This window comes from Mytilus galloprovincialis, chromosome 10 (assembly GCF_965363235.1).
Source record: "Mytilus galloprovincialis chromosome 10, xbMytGall1.hap1.1, whole genome shotgun sequence".
Taxonomy (NCBI): Eukaryota; Metazoa; Mollusca; class Bivalvia; order Mytilida; family Mytilidae; genus Mytilus; species Mytilus galloprovincialis.
In genome coordinates, this window is record NC_134847.1 from 7942449 (window position 1) to 7958142 (window position 15694).

Consider the following 15694-nt stretch of genomic DNA (forward strand, 5'->3'; position numbering starts at 1 on the left):
CAGACAGACATTTACACCTAAAAATCATACAATACAACAAATATACTTTGCCAATTCCTTACATAATATGAGAAACAGAATGAATTATGAAATTTGAACATTGAGTAATGAACCATAAAAATTAGTTCAATGTCAGATGAAACCTGTCAAACCTCACATACACCTTATAATAATTCCATACACAAAAAAAATGATCAAATTTTGTCAAAGCCTTTTCATGTTAATGAACATGCAGCAGCTAGTCTGCCATACATACCCAAATCAATAACCGATTTTTTTTTTCTCTTTGAAAATCTGGTTTAAATTATTGACCATATTGCTAATAGTATCTGACAAATAGAACATTCAAATAAAAAGAAATAATGGGCAATCCATATATCCTGATAATGACCAGTTTCTCAAAAAGCTATCATATAATTGTCCATTCTGCAATTTTTTGACCATCACTAAATATTAAATATTGACTGGTAATTCAAACAACTTTGATCAAAATCTTAAAAATCATCAAAAGTGAGAAGTAAGATATCAAAACGACATTCAAACTCACAAGTCGAAAATATCCTGACAAAACCATGGCTAAAAAAGACTAAGAAAAGAAGACAAACAGAAGTAGACAAAACACAACATTTCAAATCATTTTAATCATGGTTACAAAAATATCACAGCAATTTATTGCATAAAAAATACTAATAAAATGGAAAATCAAATCAATATCAAACTGTACAGTTTGAATAAAAATAAATTCAAAAATTAAGACAAAACAATAAAAATATAAGTTCTTTATCAAATGGTCTACTAATAATTACATAATATTTTGTTATCTTTTTGGTAAATAATTATGTTTGGATAAATGTTATTCTGTGGATTTCTAAAAATAAAAATGACATCTTCTATCAACATGTCATTATTCATCATTTACCTGTGCTATACTATATTACAGTAATTGTTAAATATATACATTCATTTGTTAATAAAAGATAAAAAATATTTGGTTAACTTCTGTAACATGAAAATAGGATAAAGTAAAGTAATATCCTATCCCTATGGGCCACCATACATGGCTAGCTCTATTCTATGTTTAAGTTCAGTGTACTGTAAAATCAGTATCAAAACTGTAATTTGTCATATAGTATTTGCAATTGACCATACCATGAACATGTCTACTAGGTTGCAGCAGTAAATGAATGTTTTCAATGATTCTAAGTAAACCACCTAAAACAAACAAATAATCCTGAGAATGTACTTATTTCCCACTAACATATTTCTATTGTCAGTAGGGTCAGAATCGTAATTTGGCAGAAAATCAAAATGTTCATGTTGTAAAGAAAATGTATTCTATTGAACCTGTATTGTGGCAGGTTTTAGTTTTCAATATATCTTGTTGAAAAGGTTGATGGCTCAATATTTTCTGTAACATAAAATTTCCTGTTTATGCAAAAACATAACCTTGGTTACCACACTGTAAAGCTACCATCAGTCTGTTATGTAACTCTGTCTTTGATTTATATTCTGGCATCTTCAGCATGTTGATACTATAAAATAATAATAAAGAATTTTCTCTTATGCAATGCAGTTGTGTATTTTCCTACAACATAAAGTAAAAAAAAAAACAGAGGCTTTCAAGAGCCTGAATCGCTCACCTTGATTTTTTTGTATTTATCTTTCGATTAAGTGTTTACGTGTCCAATTTCATTGTAGTGTTTGAGATTTTGAGTTTGTTAGGTTTTTAAAAGGTGACTAACTGCAGTTGACTTGAAGATGCTTGCTTCAACATTAATTAATTTGTTGCAAATAACTGTCTCATTGATTATCATACAAGATATTGTTCAGTAGTTTCAGAGAAGATTTTTTAAAGTTTGAAATCATGATTAAAAAATTGTGTAAAATTGTCTTTAAAGGACAATAACTCCTTCAGGGGTCAATTGAAAGTTTTGGTTATATAAGCTTATTTGTAGATCTTACTTTGCTGAAAATTTTTGTTGTTTACACTAGTTTATCTTTATCATTAATAATATTCAAGATGATAACCAAACACTGCAAAATTTCCTTAAAAGTACCAATTTAGTGGCAGCAACCCAACAATGGGTTGTTAGATTCATCTGAAAATTTCAGGGCTGATAGAACATTACCTTATGAGCACTTTAACCCAATGTCAGATTTGCTCTAACTGCTTTGGTTTTTTAGATATAAGCCAAAAACTACATTTTACCCCTATGTTCTATTTTTAGCCATGGCGGCAATTTTTTTTGACGAAACAGAAACTAAAACACAATTCTATTCTAGACACCCTTATAATCATTCAGCTAAAGTTTGGTTGGAGTTGGTTCAGTGGTTTCAGAAAAAAAGATTTTTTAAAGTTGGAAAACATGATAATCAAATTGTGTAAAATTGTCCAGGGCAATAACTCTTTAAGGGGTCAAGTGACAATTTTGGTCATATTAACTTATTTGTAGATCTTACTTTGCTGAACATATTTGCTGTTTACAGTTTATCTTTATCATTCATACTATTCAAGATAATAACCAAACACTGCAAAGTTTCTTTAAAATTACCAGTTTAGTGGCAGCAACCCAACAATGGGTAATAAGTTTCATCTGCAAATTTTAGGGCTGATAGAACATTACATTATGAACACTTTAACCCATGTCAGATTGGCTCTTACTGCTTTGGTTTTTGAAATATTAGCCAAAAACTGCATTTTACTTCTATGTTCTATTTCTAGCCATGGCGGCCATGTTCTATGACGAAACAGAAAATAAAACACAAACTTTATGCTGAATACCATAAGAATCATTCAGCTTAAGCTTGGTTCGAATTGGTTCAGTAGTTTCAGAGGAGAAGATGTTTGAAATAGTTTACACCAGACGGACGACGACGGAAGCCAAGTGATGGCTAAAGCTCACTGTTCCTTCGGAACGGTGAGCTAAAATAGGATAAAAGTGAGTGAAAGAATCTATCTAAAGAATGGTATACAATGCCACAAAAATACTGTTATTAATATCGTTAGTATATTCATCATATAAGTTGAATGTGATGCTATAATGCTTGAAGCAATGCCAACTAAAAATATTTTTTTCTTCTAATAATAATCTAGATTGTGTTATGGTTGGTGGCTTGATAAAAACAGTAAAAACAGTCAACTTGTTCATTTGCTCTTGACTCTGAGCCTGTTTTCACTTAAACATTAAAATGATAAAGTTATCACATGTTATAATGGTACCACAATCTTATTTGCTATGAATCTTAAAGTCCATTAATATTCCTTCTCAATAAGTAAACAGATAAGGCTGCAAATAACATGTACAAATAAATAAGAAGCAGTCTATACAAAGGAGGACTATAATTCCTTACCAAGTACTGGCTGTAGGTAATGTATGTTCTTTATATGGCACTATAGCTATGGTAAAATGTTGTGGCCCTCCTCCACCAACAAACTTTTCAAAACCTCCAAACGGTACTCGAGAACTGTATTTGAAAATAAAAATCAATAATAATCTTTATTGTCTTAAAGCATGCAAAGAATTGCTTGTGATAAACAAAATACAAATTACATAACATATATATATATATATCTACATTTGATTTAACAATCATTTCGTCGAGATTCCCTTGTCCTCTTCATTGACTGTCTTAAAAATGAACCTAGACTTTGTACCTGTTGAAAACTGGATATAGGAAATATTGTAGATTTATAAGTGAAATTCAAAATTTCTGTTTGAGTTTTGGGTTAATATATTGATATTCATTTCATTTGTCAATAACTATTAATCATGTAGATACTATTGGTATCCCTAATCACTTATGTGTTATAGAATGTCTAGATCACTAATTTTAATATAAAAAAAAAATTGAACTGTGACCAAATAATTATTTTGTTCAGGATTGTGTATAAAAAAAAACACAATAATTTTATCATTTCTTTATAAAAATAAGGAGATGTGGTATGATTGCTAGAAAGATGTACAATTATCCACCAAAGTTCTAATAAAGTGTAAGCAGTTTTATGTCTACATTACCTGCCAGTGGTGAACTGAAGCAGCAAAACTCTGTTCTCTTGACTGAAATCTTCAACAATTTCCCAAAACCACTAAAAGTATGAAATATTTAAAAAAAAAATTAGTATTTATACAATTTTTTTTATTCATATCTAAAAGGTGTATACAAAACAATATCATTTAAAATCAGTAACATCACAACAATGTCTTGTTTGTTAACCTTGATATTGTCTTTTTTAATATCAGTATAAGGACATTGTTCCATTTATTTGACCACATAACCATAAAAAGACATTGGCAAGGTTTTAAGTATAAAATGTTTATCAACTGAATTTCCTTGGCAAACTTTAGAACCATACATAATAAGTGGTGTTGAAAGCTGTATTTGAATGAATGGTGCTAAGTAGTTTAATATTTTATTCAACATTTTAAAGATTTAATCTCACTACCATATTCTTTTTTTAATTTGATATGGGTGCAAAAATTTATTCCTATAATACTACAGTTTTTATGTGAATTACTTGTAATAAACAAATTTTTTAAGCTAACTTTCCAAAGAGCACCTATTTAATTATTTCACACTAACCTGGATAACAGATGACTGTCTATCATAGCCATTGTATTCTGTATGTTTCTCCCAGTCACTGATATCTATCTCTGGAATACCTGACAACATTAACTCCTAAAATAGAACATAAATACAGTAAATCATCATTGTCTATCATAACCATTGTATTCTGTATGTTTCTCCCAGTCACTTATATCTATCTCTGGAATACCTGACAACATTAACTCCTAAAATAGTACATACATACAGTAAATCATCACTGTCTATCATAGCCATTGTATTCTGTATGTCTCTCCCAGTCACTTATATCTATCTCTGGGATACCTGACAACATTAACTCCTAAAATAGAACATAAATACAGTCAATCATCATTGTCTATCATAGCCATTGTATTCTGTATGATTCTCCCAGTCACTGATATCTATCTCTGGAATACCTGACAACATTAACTCCTAAAATAGTACATAAATACAGTAAATCATCATTGTCTATCATAGCCATTGTATTCTGTATGATTCTCCCAGTCACTGATATCTATCTCTGGGATACCTGACAACATTAACTCCTAAAATAGAACATAAATACAGTAAATCATCACTGTCTATCATAGCCATTGTATTCTGTATGTTTCTCCCAGTCACTTATATCTATCTCTGGGATACCCGACAACATTAACTCCTAAAATAGAACATAAATACAGTAAATCATCACTGTCTATCATAACCATTGTATTCTGTATGTTTCTCCCAGTCACTGATGTCTATCTCTGGGATACCTGACAACATTAACTCCTAAAATAGAACATAAATACAGTAAATCATCATTGTCTATCATAGCCATTGTATTCTGTATGTTTCTCCCAGTCACTGATATCTATCTCTGGAATACCTGACAACATTAACTCCTAAAATAGAACATAAATACAGTAAATCATCATTGTCTAGCATGGCCATTGTATTCTGTATGATTCTCCCAGTCACTGATATCTATCTCTGGAATACCTGACAACATTAACTCCTAAAATAGTACATTAATACAGTAAATCATCATTGTCTAGCATGGCCATTGTATTCTGTATGATTCTCCCAGTCACTGATGTCTATCTCTGGGATACCTGACAACATTAACTCCTAAAATAGAACATAAATACAGTAAATCATCATTGTCTATCATAGCCATTGTATTCTGTATGTTTCTCCCAGTCACTTATATCTATCTCTGGGATACCCGACAACATTAACTCCTAAAATAGAACATAAATACAGTAAATCATCACTGTCTATCATAACCATTGTATTCTGTATGTTTCTCCCAGTCACTGATGTCTATCTCTGGGATACCTGACAACATTAACTCCTAAAATAGAACATAAATACAGTAAATCATCACTGTCTATCATAACCATTGTATTCTGTATGTTTCTCCCAGTCACTGATGTCTATCTCTGGGATACCTGACAACATTAACTCCTAAAATAGAACATAAATACTGTAAATCATCACTGTCTATCATAGCCATTGTATTCTGTATGATTCTCCCAGTCACTGATATCTATCTCTGGGATACCTGACAACATTAACTCCTAAAATAGAACATAAATACAGTAAATCATCATTGTCTATCATAGCCATTGTATTCTGTATGATTCTCCCAGTCACTGATATCTATCTCTGGGATACCCGACAACATTAACTCCTAAAATAGAACATAAATACAGTCAATCATCACTGTCTATCATAGCCATTGTATTCTGTATGTTTCTCCCAGTCACTGATATCTATCTCTGGAATACCTGACAACATTAACTCCTAAAATAGTACATACATACAGTCAATCATCATTGTCTATCATAACCATTGTATTCTGTATGTTTCTCCCAGTCACTGATATCTATCTCTGGAATACCCGACAACATTAACTCCTAAAATAGAACATAAATACAGTAAATCATCATTGTCTATCATAATCATAACCATTGTATTCTGTATGTTTCTCCCAGTCACTGATATCTATCTCTGGAATACCTGACAACATTAACTCCTAAAATAGTACATACATACAGTCAATCATCATTGTCTATCATAACCATTGTATTCTGTATGTTTCTCCCAGTCACTGATATCTATCTCTGGGATACCTGACAACATTAACTCCTAAAATAGTACATACATACAGTAAATCATCATTGTCTATCATAATCATAACCATTGTATTCTGTATGTTTCTCCCAGTCACTGATATCTATCTCTGGGATACCTGACAACATTAACTCCTAAAATAGTACATACATACAGTAAATCATCATTGTCTATCATAACCATTGTATTCTGTATGTTTCTCCCAGTCACTGATGTCTATCTCTGGGATACCTGACAACATTAACTCCTAAAATAGAACATAAATACAGTAAATCATCATTGTCTATCATAACCATTGTATTCTGTATGTTTCTCCCAGTCACTTATATCTATCTCTGGTATACCCGACAACATTAACTCCTAAAATAGAACATAAATACAGTAAATCATCATTGTCTATCATAGCCATTGTATTCTGTATGTCTCTCCCAGTCACTTATATCTATCTCTGGGATACCCGACAACATTAACTCCTAAAATAGAACATAAATACAGTAAATCATCATTGTCTATCATAGCCATTGTATTCTGTATGTTTCTCCCAGTCACTTATATCTATCTCTGGGATACCTGACAACATTAACTCCTAAAATAGAACATAAATACAGTCAATCATCACTGTCTATCATAACCATTGTATTCTGTATGTTTCTCCCAGTCACTGATATCTATCTCTGGAATACCTGACAACATTAACTCCTAAAATAGAACATAAATACAGTCAATCATCACTGTCTATCATAACCATTGTATTCTGTATGATTCTCCCAGTCACTTATATCTATCTCTGGAATACCTGACAACATTAACTCCTAAAATAGAACATAAATACAGTAAATCATCATTGTCTATCATAGCCATTGTATTCTGTATGTTTCTCCCAGTCACTTATATCTATCTCTGGAATACCCGACAACATTAACTCCTAAAATAGAACATAAATACAGTAAATCATCACTGTCTATCATAACCATTGTATTCTGTATGTTTCTCCCAGTCACTGATGTCTATCTCTGGAATACCTGACAACATTAACTCCTAAAATAGAACATAAATACAGTCAATCATCACTGTCTATCATAGCCATTGTATTCTGTATGTTTCTCCCAGTCACTGATGTCTATCTCTGGAATACCTGACAACATTAACTCCTAAAATAGAACATAAATACAGTAAATCATCATTGTCTATCACAACCATTGTATTCTGTATGTTTCTCCCAGTCACTGATGTCTATCTCTGGAATACCTGACAACATTAACTCCTAAAATAGTACATACATACAGTAAATCATCATTGTCTATCATAACCATTGTATTCTGTATGATTCTCCCAGTCACTGATATCTATCTCTGGAATACCTGACAACATTAACTCCTAAAATAGAACATTAATACAGTAAATCATCATTGTCTATCATAACCATTGTATTCTGTATGTTTCTCCCAGTCACTGATATCTATCTCTGGGATACCTGACAACATTAACTCCTAAAATAGAACATAAATACAGTAAATCATCACTGTCTATCATAGCCATTGTATTCTGTATGTTTCTCCCAGTCACTGATATCTATCTCTGGAATACCTGACAACATTAACTCCTAAAATAGAACATAAATACAGTAAATCATCACTGTCTATCATAGCCATTGTATTCTGTATGTTTCTCCCAGTCACTGATATCTATCTCTGGAATACCTGACAACATTAACTCCTAAAATAGAACATAAATACAGTCAATCATTATTTTTTTTTAAATTCTTTGCATTTGAAACCAAAGTCATTTATATCATTTTTGTTAAGCAATATCAAAAATTGTTAAGTACATATACATCTCTTTGGTGACATACAAAATATAAGAGTATCTTTGTCACAATGATTTATTTACTGAAATATATAAAGTTTATTCATAGTTTGCACTAATTATCTCCCTTTGAAAGGTAATATAAAGGAAATAATTCAGTGTATTTAATATTTTCCTCCTTAAAATGGCTGTGAGTAAATAACTGATTTTTTTTCTCTACATCTGATTTGCAAGTAATAATTAATACAAAATCAAAGCATGACCTCAGTGTTGCAAAAGTGTAACTCTTGACTATATTTTTTTTCAAATAGAATTTCATGGCAATTGGAACTCAGTTTTGAAAGTGTCCTCGAACTTTTTCTGTAATAAATGATACTAACCAATTCATACTCATCAAACATTTGTATAAGTGATTGTGGAATGTACTGGTGGAAACCAGATAGAAAGCTATTTATCTGTGGCTGTATGGCTCTAGTCATTCTTAATTCTGTTACTAACTGAGCATACTCTGTCTGCAATAAAATATATAATTATTCTGTATTAAAGAATTTTAAATTGAGAACCTGTTCAACACTTGCATATTCTACTAAACAAATTTTTTTTCCTCTCGATACTATCTTTTGATTGTCAGAAGCTTCTGTCCAAGTTTGGTAAAAATCCAGGAGTGTTTAAGAATCTTAAAAATGTTTTTAAAACTTGAAATGCAGACTGTATGTAATGATAAACTGGAAGAAAGTAAGTCCATTTAAAAGTAAAATACAGGAAAAATGGATTTTTTTTTTACACAAAATTTACTTCTGGATACTATCTTATGATTAGAAACATGTTTCTGTACAAGTTTGGTACAAATCCAGGATAGTTTAAGAAAGTTATTAAAATTTTAAAAACTTTAACCACAAAGTGAATGTTATGTTTCCAGGCAGAACCAGGTGCTCCGCAGGGCGCAGCTTTATACGACCGCAGAGGTCGAACCCTGAACAGTTGGGGCAAGTATGGACAAAACATTCAAGCGTGATACAGCTCTGAATTTAGATTGTGATCCAATTTTTGACATTACATGGGTTTTTTTTACACAAAACAAATGTCAAGATTTTACAAATCAACTAAAGATTTCTTCTTCAAACTTTTTAAATCTAAAATTAAATAGTTGATCATGACACAGCATAGGTTTCTGACACATAACGAATGTGGTCTAATGAATTTAAAAGTTTTTTGTTGCCTTTGAGCAATTCCCTATGCTGTTGAATATTAATCCTCTCAAAAAAATGTTTGAAGAAATTTTATTTTTATTTATGAAATCTGAAATGAGAAAAAATTAAATCCCCCCCCCTTTTTTCACATCCCCGTTTCCCTTTTTCCAAAACTGATATCAATTCAAATTTCTAATGGAGTTTGCAACAATAACTACTCTTTTAAATACATCATAAGATATTAAAATGTAAAATAAAGTGCTTGTTATCACTGAATGGTAAAGATTGGTTGGTAGTAAAAGTGAATATACATTGTTTATTGTATAAAACAATAAAAAAAACTTCATCAGCAACATTTTATATTGGCTGATTAAATTGATTGATAGAAAAGTATCTTTGAAAGGTTTATAAGTGCATATATATCAAAACATAAATAGGACAGAAGCTTGTTTACGTTCATAAGATAGTATCCTAAAATAAATTTTGTAATAAATAAATTCTATTTTTTCTGTATTTTACTTATAAATGGACTTAGTTTTTATACGACCGCAAAAATTTTAATTTTTTGGTCGTATATTGCTATCACGTTGGCGTCGTCGTCCGAATACTTTTAGTTTTCGCACTCTAACTTTAGTAAAAGTGAATAGAAATCAATGAAATTTTAACACAAGGTTTATGACCACAAAAGGAAGGTTGGGATTGATTTTGGGAGTTTTGGTCCCAACATTTTAGGAATTAGGGGCCAAAAAGGGCCCAAATAAGCATTTTCTTGGTTTTCGCACTATAACTTTAGTTTAAGTGAAAAGAAATCTATGAAATTTTGACACAAGGTTTATGACCACAAAAGGAAGTTTGGGATTGATTTTGGGAGTTTTGGTCCTAACAGTTTAGGAATAAGGGGCCCAAAGGGTCCAAAATTGAACTTTGTGTGATTTCATCAAAAAATGAATAATTGGGGTTCTTTGATATGCCGAATCTAACTATGTATGTAGATTCTTAATTTTTGGTCCCGTTTTCAAATTGGTCTACATTAAGGTCCAAAGGGTCCAAAATTAATTTAATCAGTCAAATTGAATACTGCTAACTTTTTTATGTATATCAATCTGTATTATCCCTAATTAAAGTGATCTGACCTTCTTTAATGCTTTATCTTGTACAACAGCCTGTTCACATATATACGTATACCTTCATTATTACATAAAGGCATAGTAAAATATGAATTACTATAAAAGTTTCATTTTTAATCTGTAATTACCCTCTACATTTAGTTTTCCATCTGGAGTATACCCAATAAGTTTCTTCAAGGTGACGTTACCTTATTTTCTTCTGTCACTGTTATCTTTCTGCCTCCAGGTTTTAGTTCTACTTCCTGCATCACACCAAACACATCAGTCTCAACAGAAAATGTCAGGTCCAATCCTAAGTTGTCAATGTCGTGGTCAAGTATCCACTGTTATATAAAGTCAACAACCGTTATGAGAAATTATTACATAGGTTGCAATGAATTTAATTAATTTCCCAGTGAAAAAAAGACACGATAATTTCACATGTAAAATAAACGTAGTTATTTCACTCCTCTGACGTCATATAACAAAAGGCATTGTCAAGACGTCAGATCAAAATAAATTGTGAAGGCTTTGAAAAAGATATAGTTCCTTGCATTTTCTACTTTAATTTCAGAAAAAAAGCAAAGAATTCAAATATCGAAAATATATTCAAAATATTCAACTTGTGACAGAACAACACTGATAATTAACTAATATACTACTTGCATTCGAGAATTTAATGGGGTTTTTTTTCAGTCACTCGTTGATTAATTTAATTTTGGATGTAACACGTCTTCTAATACACTGACAACATTTTGCTTATCAGCTCATAGACTTAATTTTGTCATGTGACCCTGACGTCATCAATGTTTTTTCTTGATTTACTCGTGTTTAAAATGGAATTAAGAATTAAATTATAAGAAATGCCTGTAATATTTTTTCTGCCTTGGAAATAACATAAAAAATGTGTTGCACACTTTAAATAACCTGCTACACATTTTTGATGTTATTTCGATCTTCATAGACATAAAAAAAACATTACTGTAACAGTCATTCTTTGAATTTTTTTCTCTATTTAAATTCTCTGACTAGCTATTTGTATAAATATCTATAGAATGTCACAGATGGTTATTCAAAATTTACTCTACAAAAATCATATTTTATCTATCGATATTTTTGGGTAAAACAAACAAATGTTTAAATAAGAACTTATCAATGCATTTGTTATCTTTGTTTAGCTTTGCAAGAGAAAAAGTAAAATGTCCATACTGTCACTGGTTTCTTGAATGCTATATTAATGGCATGAAACCAGGTAATCAGTTACTGTATATGATAGCAAGTTTTTCAAGAGATATCAAATCTTTCTTCTGTTAATTGTTTCATATTCTTGATTGATTAAAGGAAAATATTTTGAATAATACACATACTTGTAGATTTTTAGCATAGTCAGGATCAATAGATGCCACATCTGTATAGTTCACTGGAATACCTACAAATTAAAAGTCAAATTGTACATATGTTTTTATTCCTGTTTATTATGGGAATAATAATATACTATCTAAAATAGTCAGATATCATAGTGTTTCAATCTGTTGTTTTATTTAATTAGAATGTGCTGAAAGATAGTATGGTATGTTAACTTGTGACGCTTTCTTTGTGCAAAGCCTGAACACTTGAGGTATCTACTTCTTTTATAGGAGTAACAAAATGGGGATCGCATATGGAACAAAATCTTCTTTCTCTTCTGGAGCACCTGAGATCACCCTCTTTTTTTTAACTCAATCTTTAGTTTTCAAGGTTGCGTTTTATGTAGTTTGTTTTTTCATTGTTTTTTGGTTGTTAGCTATCACATTCATATTGTCAGTTTGTTTTTGACTTACGAGTGAAAATATCACTGTGGTATCTTTTGCCTCTCATTTTTCAAAAGCAAACATTTTTTTCAAACTATCCAAATTACATTAACCAATTAACCTATATTATGATAATAACAACTTTTCAGAAATTTTTGTTTGTAAAGTCTTACAATTTCCTAATTGATTTTTTATTCAATTATCACGGATAAGACTTTAAAGCATTCTCTTACATTCTAAACTACAGGCCTGGTATCTTTCACGAGGTTTAACTTACAGTTAATCAAACTTACCAAGGATATGTTTATAGAATGATCTGGTAAAGTAAACATTGATTAACTGCTTGTGATAGAGACAAAGTCCTAATATTTGTCCTGCAAATCTAAAGTAGTTAAGGTGGTCTGGATTAATAGCTGAGTTACTGTTTGGCTGGAATGTACTCCCTAAAAAAGATATTTTCATAAAAGGGTAAAAAAGAACTCCTTAAAAAGATATTCACGCAATAATAGGATGAGAATGTAATTTTGTGCTAAAAAGTACATCTTAAATATATATCAACGTACATAATATATGTTGTCATGTATTAATGCATACATTATAAGAACCATCCATTAATATAATTATAGAGTATTTAGAACTTTTTTCCCAGTCCCTCCTGTACATGTGTTCCTTTTCAGGTATGCACTAGTTTAATTTTATTCTCTCAACAAGACCTTGGAAATGTATTTCTATACCAAGATCTAAATTTGGTGACAGTAGTTTTTGGTGTAAAAAATGGTTCCATCTTTGAAATTCTTGTGCTTCTTTTGCAACATTTTTAAAGATCTGACATTTTAAATATTTCTGAAATCATCCAAAGTTTATTGTCTCTATGACAGCACATCTCCTTATTTTTCCTCATAACTATTTGTTAAGGTCTATTTGGTCATTTAGCAATTGAAGTATTTAAACATTCATAGCTTTCAAGTTTTTCCTTTTGAGCCTTCTTGTTGATGGTAGATCAGAAGAGTGCTTTGGACATTTAAAACATATAAACGGTTATCTTAAAAAAAAATTAAACCATTTATCTTTAAGCCTTAAAATATTTTACATACCATCTGCTGACTGGGTAAACAATGCATAATCTGGGTTTAGGATTTCTTTAGATAAAACATCAAACCATTCTCTCACTACTCCCTGCCCCTAAAATTAATCAAGTAAAAATAATGTTTAATGAATAAGATATCCCATTTGGTTTTTTATTTCATGGCCATTGCATTTAAATTTCTTTATCAAGAAATGGTATTACTCTATTTATTTCACTTGACTGGGCGGAGTTTAACGTATTCGCTCACAATAAAACAGTCCATCTATAGATAGGTGTTTTAGGATAAACTCATCAATGAAGTGCCAGTCATTGTTTTGTAAATTCCTTTGATGACACTGATAGGTGATTAGAAATCAGAAATAATTATAACGGTAATCATCCTTGTCACACACATCCTCAAATAGACTGTTCTTATGCAAATTAAAACAAAAGCTCCGCCCGATCAGTTGAAATAACATTGGTAATACTGGAGAGCAAGTTATGAATTCTATTTCTAAGCAATATGCTTGTTTCCAATTGTTAACTTTCTGACCAAATGTTTGGTTTTAATTGGTGTCAGATGGCGGGATCCAATTAGCCTATAACACATTTAAATGACATAAGAATTCAGAGAATAGTAAAAGAGTATTTCTGGTAATGGAAATGATATGTATCATACATACTCCTTTGACATTTTGACAATAACCAGAGTAAGAAATTTTGTAATATTTTAGATTTTTCATTCATTCATTTTCTTAAAAGAATAAACAAACATAAGACCTATTTTTTTGGAAAATATTGATATATTTATGACATTTAAAGATTTAGTATTTAACAACAAGAATATACATGTATAATTAAAGTTACAATAATCAATATTACTTATCTGACGTAAACTATTTAAAAACAAATTTTATATCTACAAAATATTTTAGAGAAAAGTACAAAAGATGGATAACAAATAATCCAAATAATATAAGTACCATGCCCTCTTCACCATCAAACTTTAACGCCAGTCCTTTCTTCAATTTATCAGGATTTTCTTTAAGCACCCTATCACAGCTACTGTCGAATATTCTTTCTGTTCATAAAAAAATAGATATGGTAATCAGTTTTGTAAACATGAAATCATTATGTTTTGTACACAATTCCAACATTCAATATATGTTGTATAAGAGACATATGGAAGACGTTACTTTCTAGTCATGAAATAATAAAAAAAAAATAATCTGGTAAGGAACACCCTTTCGTTACACAATGATATTTTTTATTTACAAATAAACATAAAATTTAACTAAATATTTCTTTTCTAATAACTAGTTGTGGTTTGTGTATTTGAATAAACAAATATGTGTACTTAAACTTATCATATTAGCATCATAATATAACTTAAATATGCAATGCTATTGCAGTCATCTTGATCAATCAATTGAATATAAAAATAATTTTACTCATCAAATTAATCAGTCTTTGCTTTATTATTAAGCTGTATTTAAATTAATTAAGAAAATATGGAGGGGGGAGTAAAAATAACAAAAGATAAGATTATTTCCCTTTTTTTATATAATTTAGCAAAACACTACCTCTATTTATAATGAGAATGTCCTGGTCAGTTGCTGGGATATGTAAAGCTTCACTTGGATTCTCATCATTGGATATATCCTTACCTCTATTTATAATGAGAATGTCCTCGTCTGGTCAGTTGCTGGGATATATCCTTACCTCTATTTATAATGAGAATGTCCTCGTCTGGTCAGTTGCTGGCATATATCCTTACCTCTATTTATAATGAGAATGTCCTCGTCTGGTCAGTTGCTGGGATATATCCTTACCTCTATTTATAATGAGAATGTCCTCGTCTGGTCAGTTGCTGGCATATATCCTTACCTCTATTTATAATGAGAATGTCCTCGTCTGGTCAGTTGCTGGGATATATCCTTACCTCTATTTATAATGAGAATGTCCTCGTCTGGTCAGTTGCTGGGATATATCCTTACCTCTATTTATAATGAGAATGTCCTCGTCTGGTCAGTT

General features: G+C 30.5%; 1 protein-coding gene across 1 annotated transcript in view; it reads right to left on the reverse strand.

The window, feature by feature from the left end:
* Positions 1–621: 621 nt before the first annotated feature.
* The window catches only part of LOC143048850 (E3 ubiquitin-protein ligase HACE1-like), a 72331-nt gene continuing 57258 nt past the window's right edge, over positions 622–15694 (reverse strand). The window contains exons 13-22 of the mRNA XM_076222719.1: positions 14644–14741; positions 13689–13776; positions 12888–13037; positions 12172–12233; positions 11014–11148; positions 8889–9020; positions 4582–4677; positions 4017–4087; positions 3352–3465; positions 622–1532 (exon numbers count right to left, since the gene is read on the reverse strand). Of these exons, the coding sequence (XP_076078834.1) occupies positions 1430–1532; positions 3352–3465; positions 4017–4087; positions 4582–4677; positions 8889–9020; positions 11014–11148; positions 12172–12233; positions 12888–13037; positions 13689–13776; positions 14644–14741 (1049 nt within the window). The 3' untranslated portion in view covers positions 622–1429. The remainder of the gene's footprint in view (positions 1533–3351; positions 3466–4016; positions 4088–4581; positions 4678–8888; positions 9021–11013; positions 11149–12171; positions 12234–12887; positions 13038–13688; positions 13777–14643; positions 14742–15694) is intronic.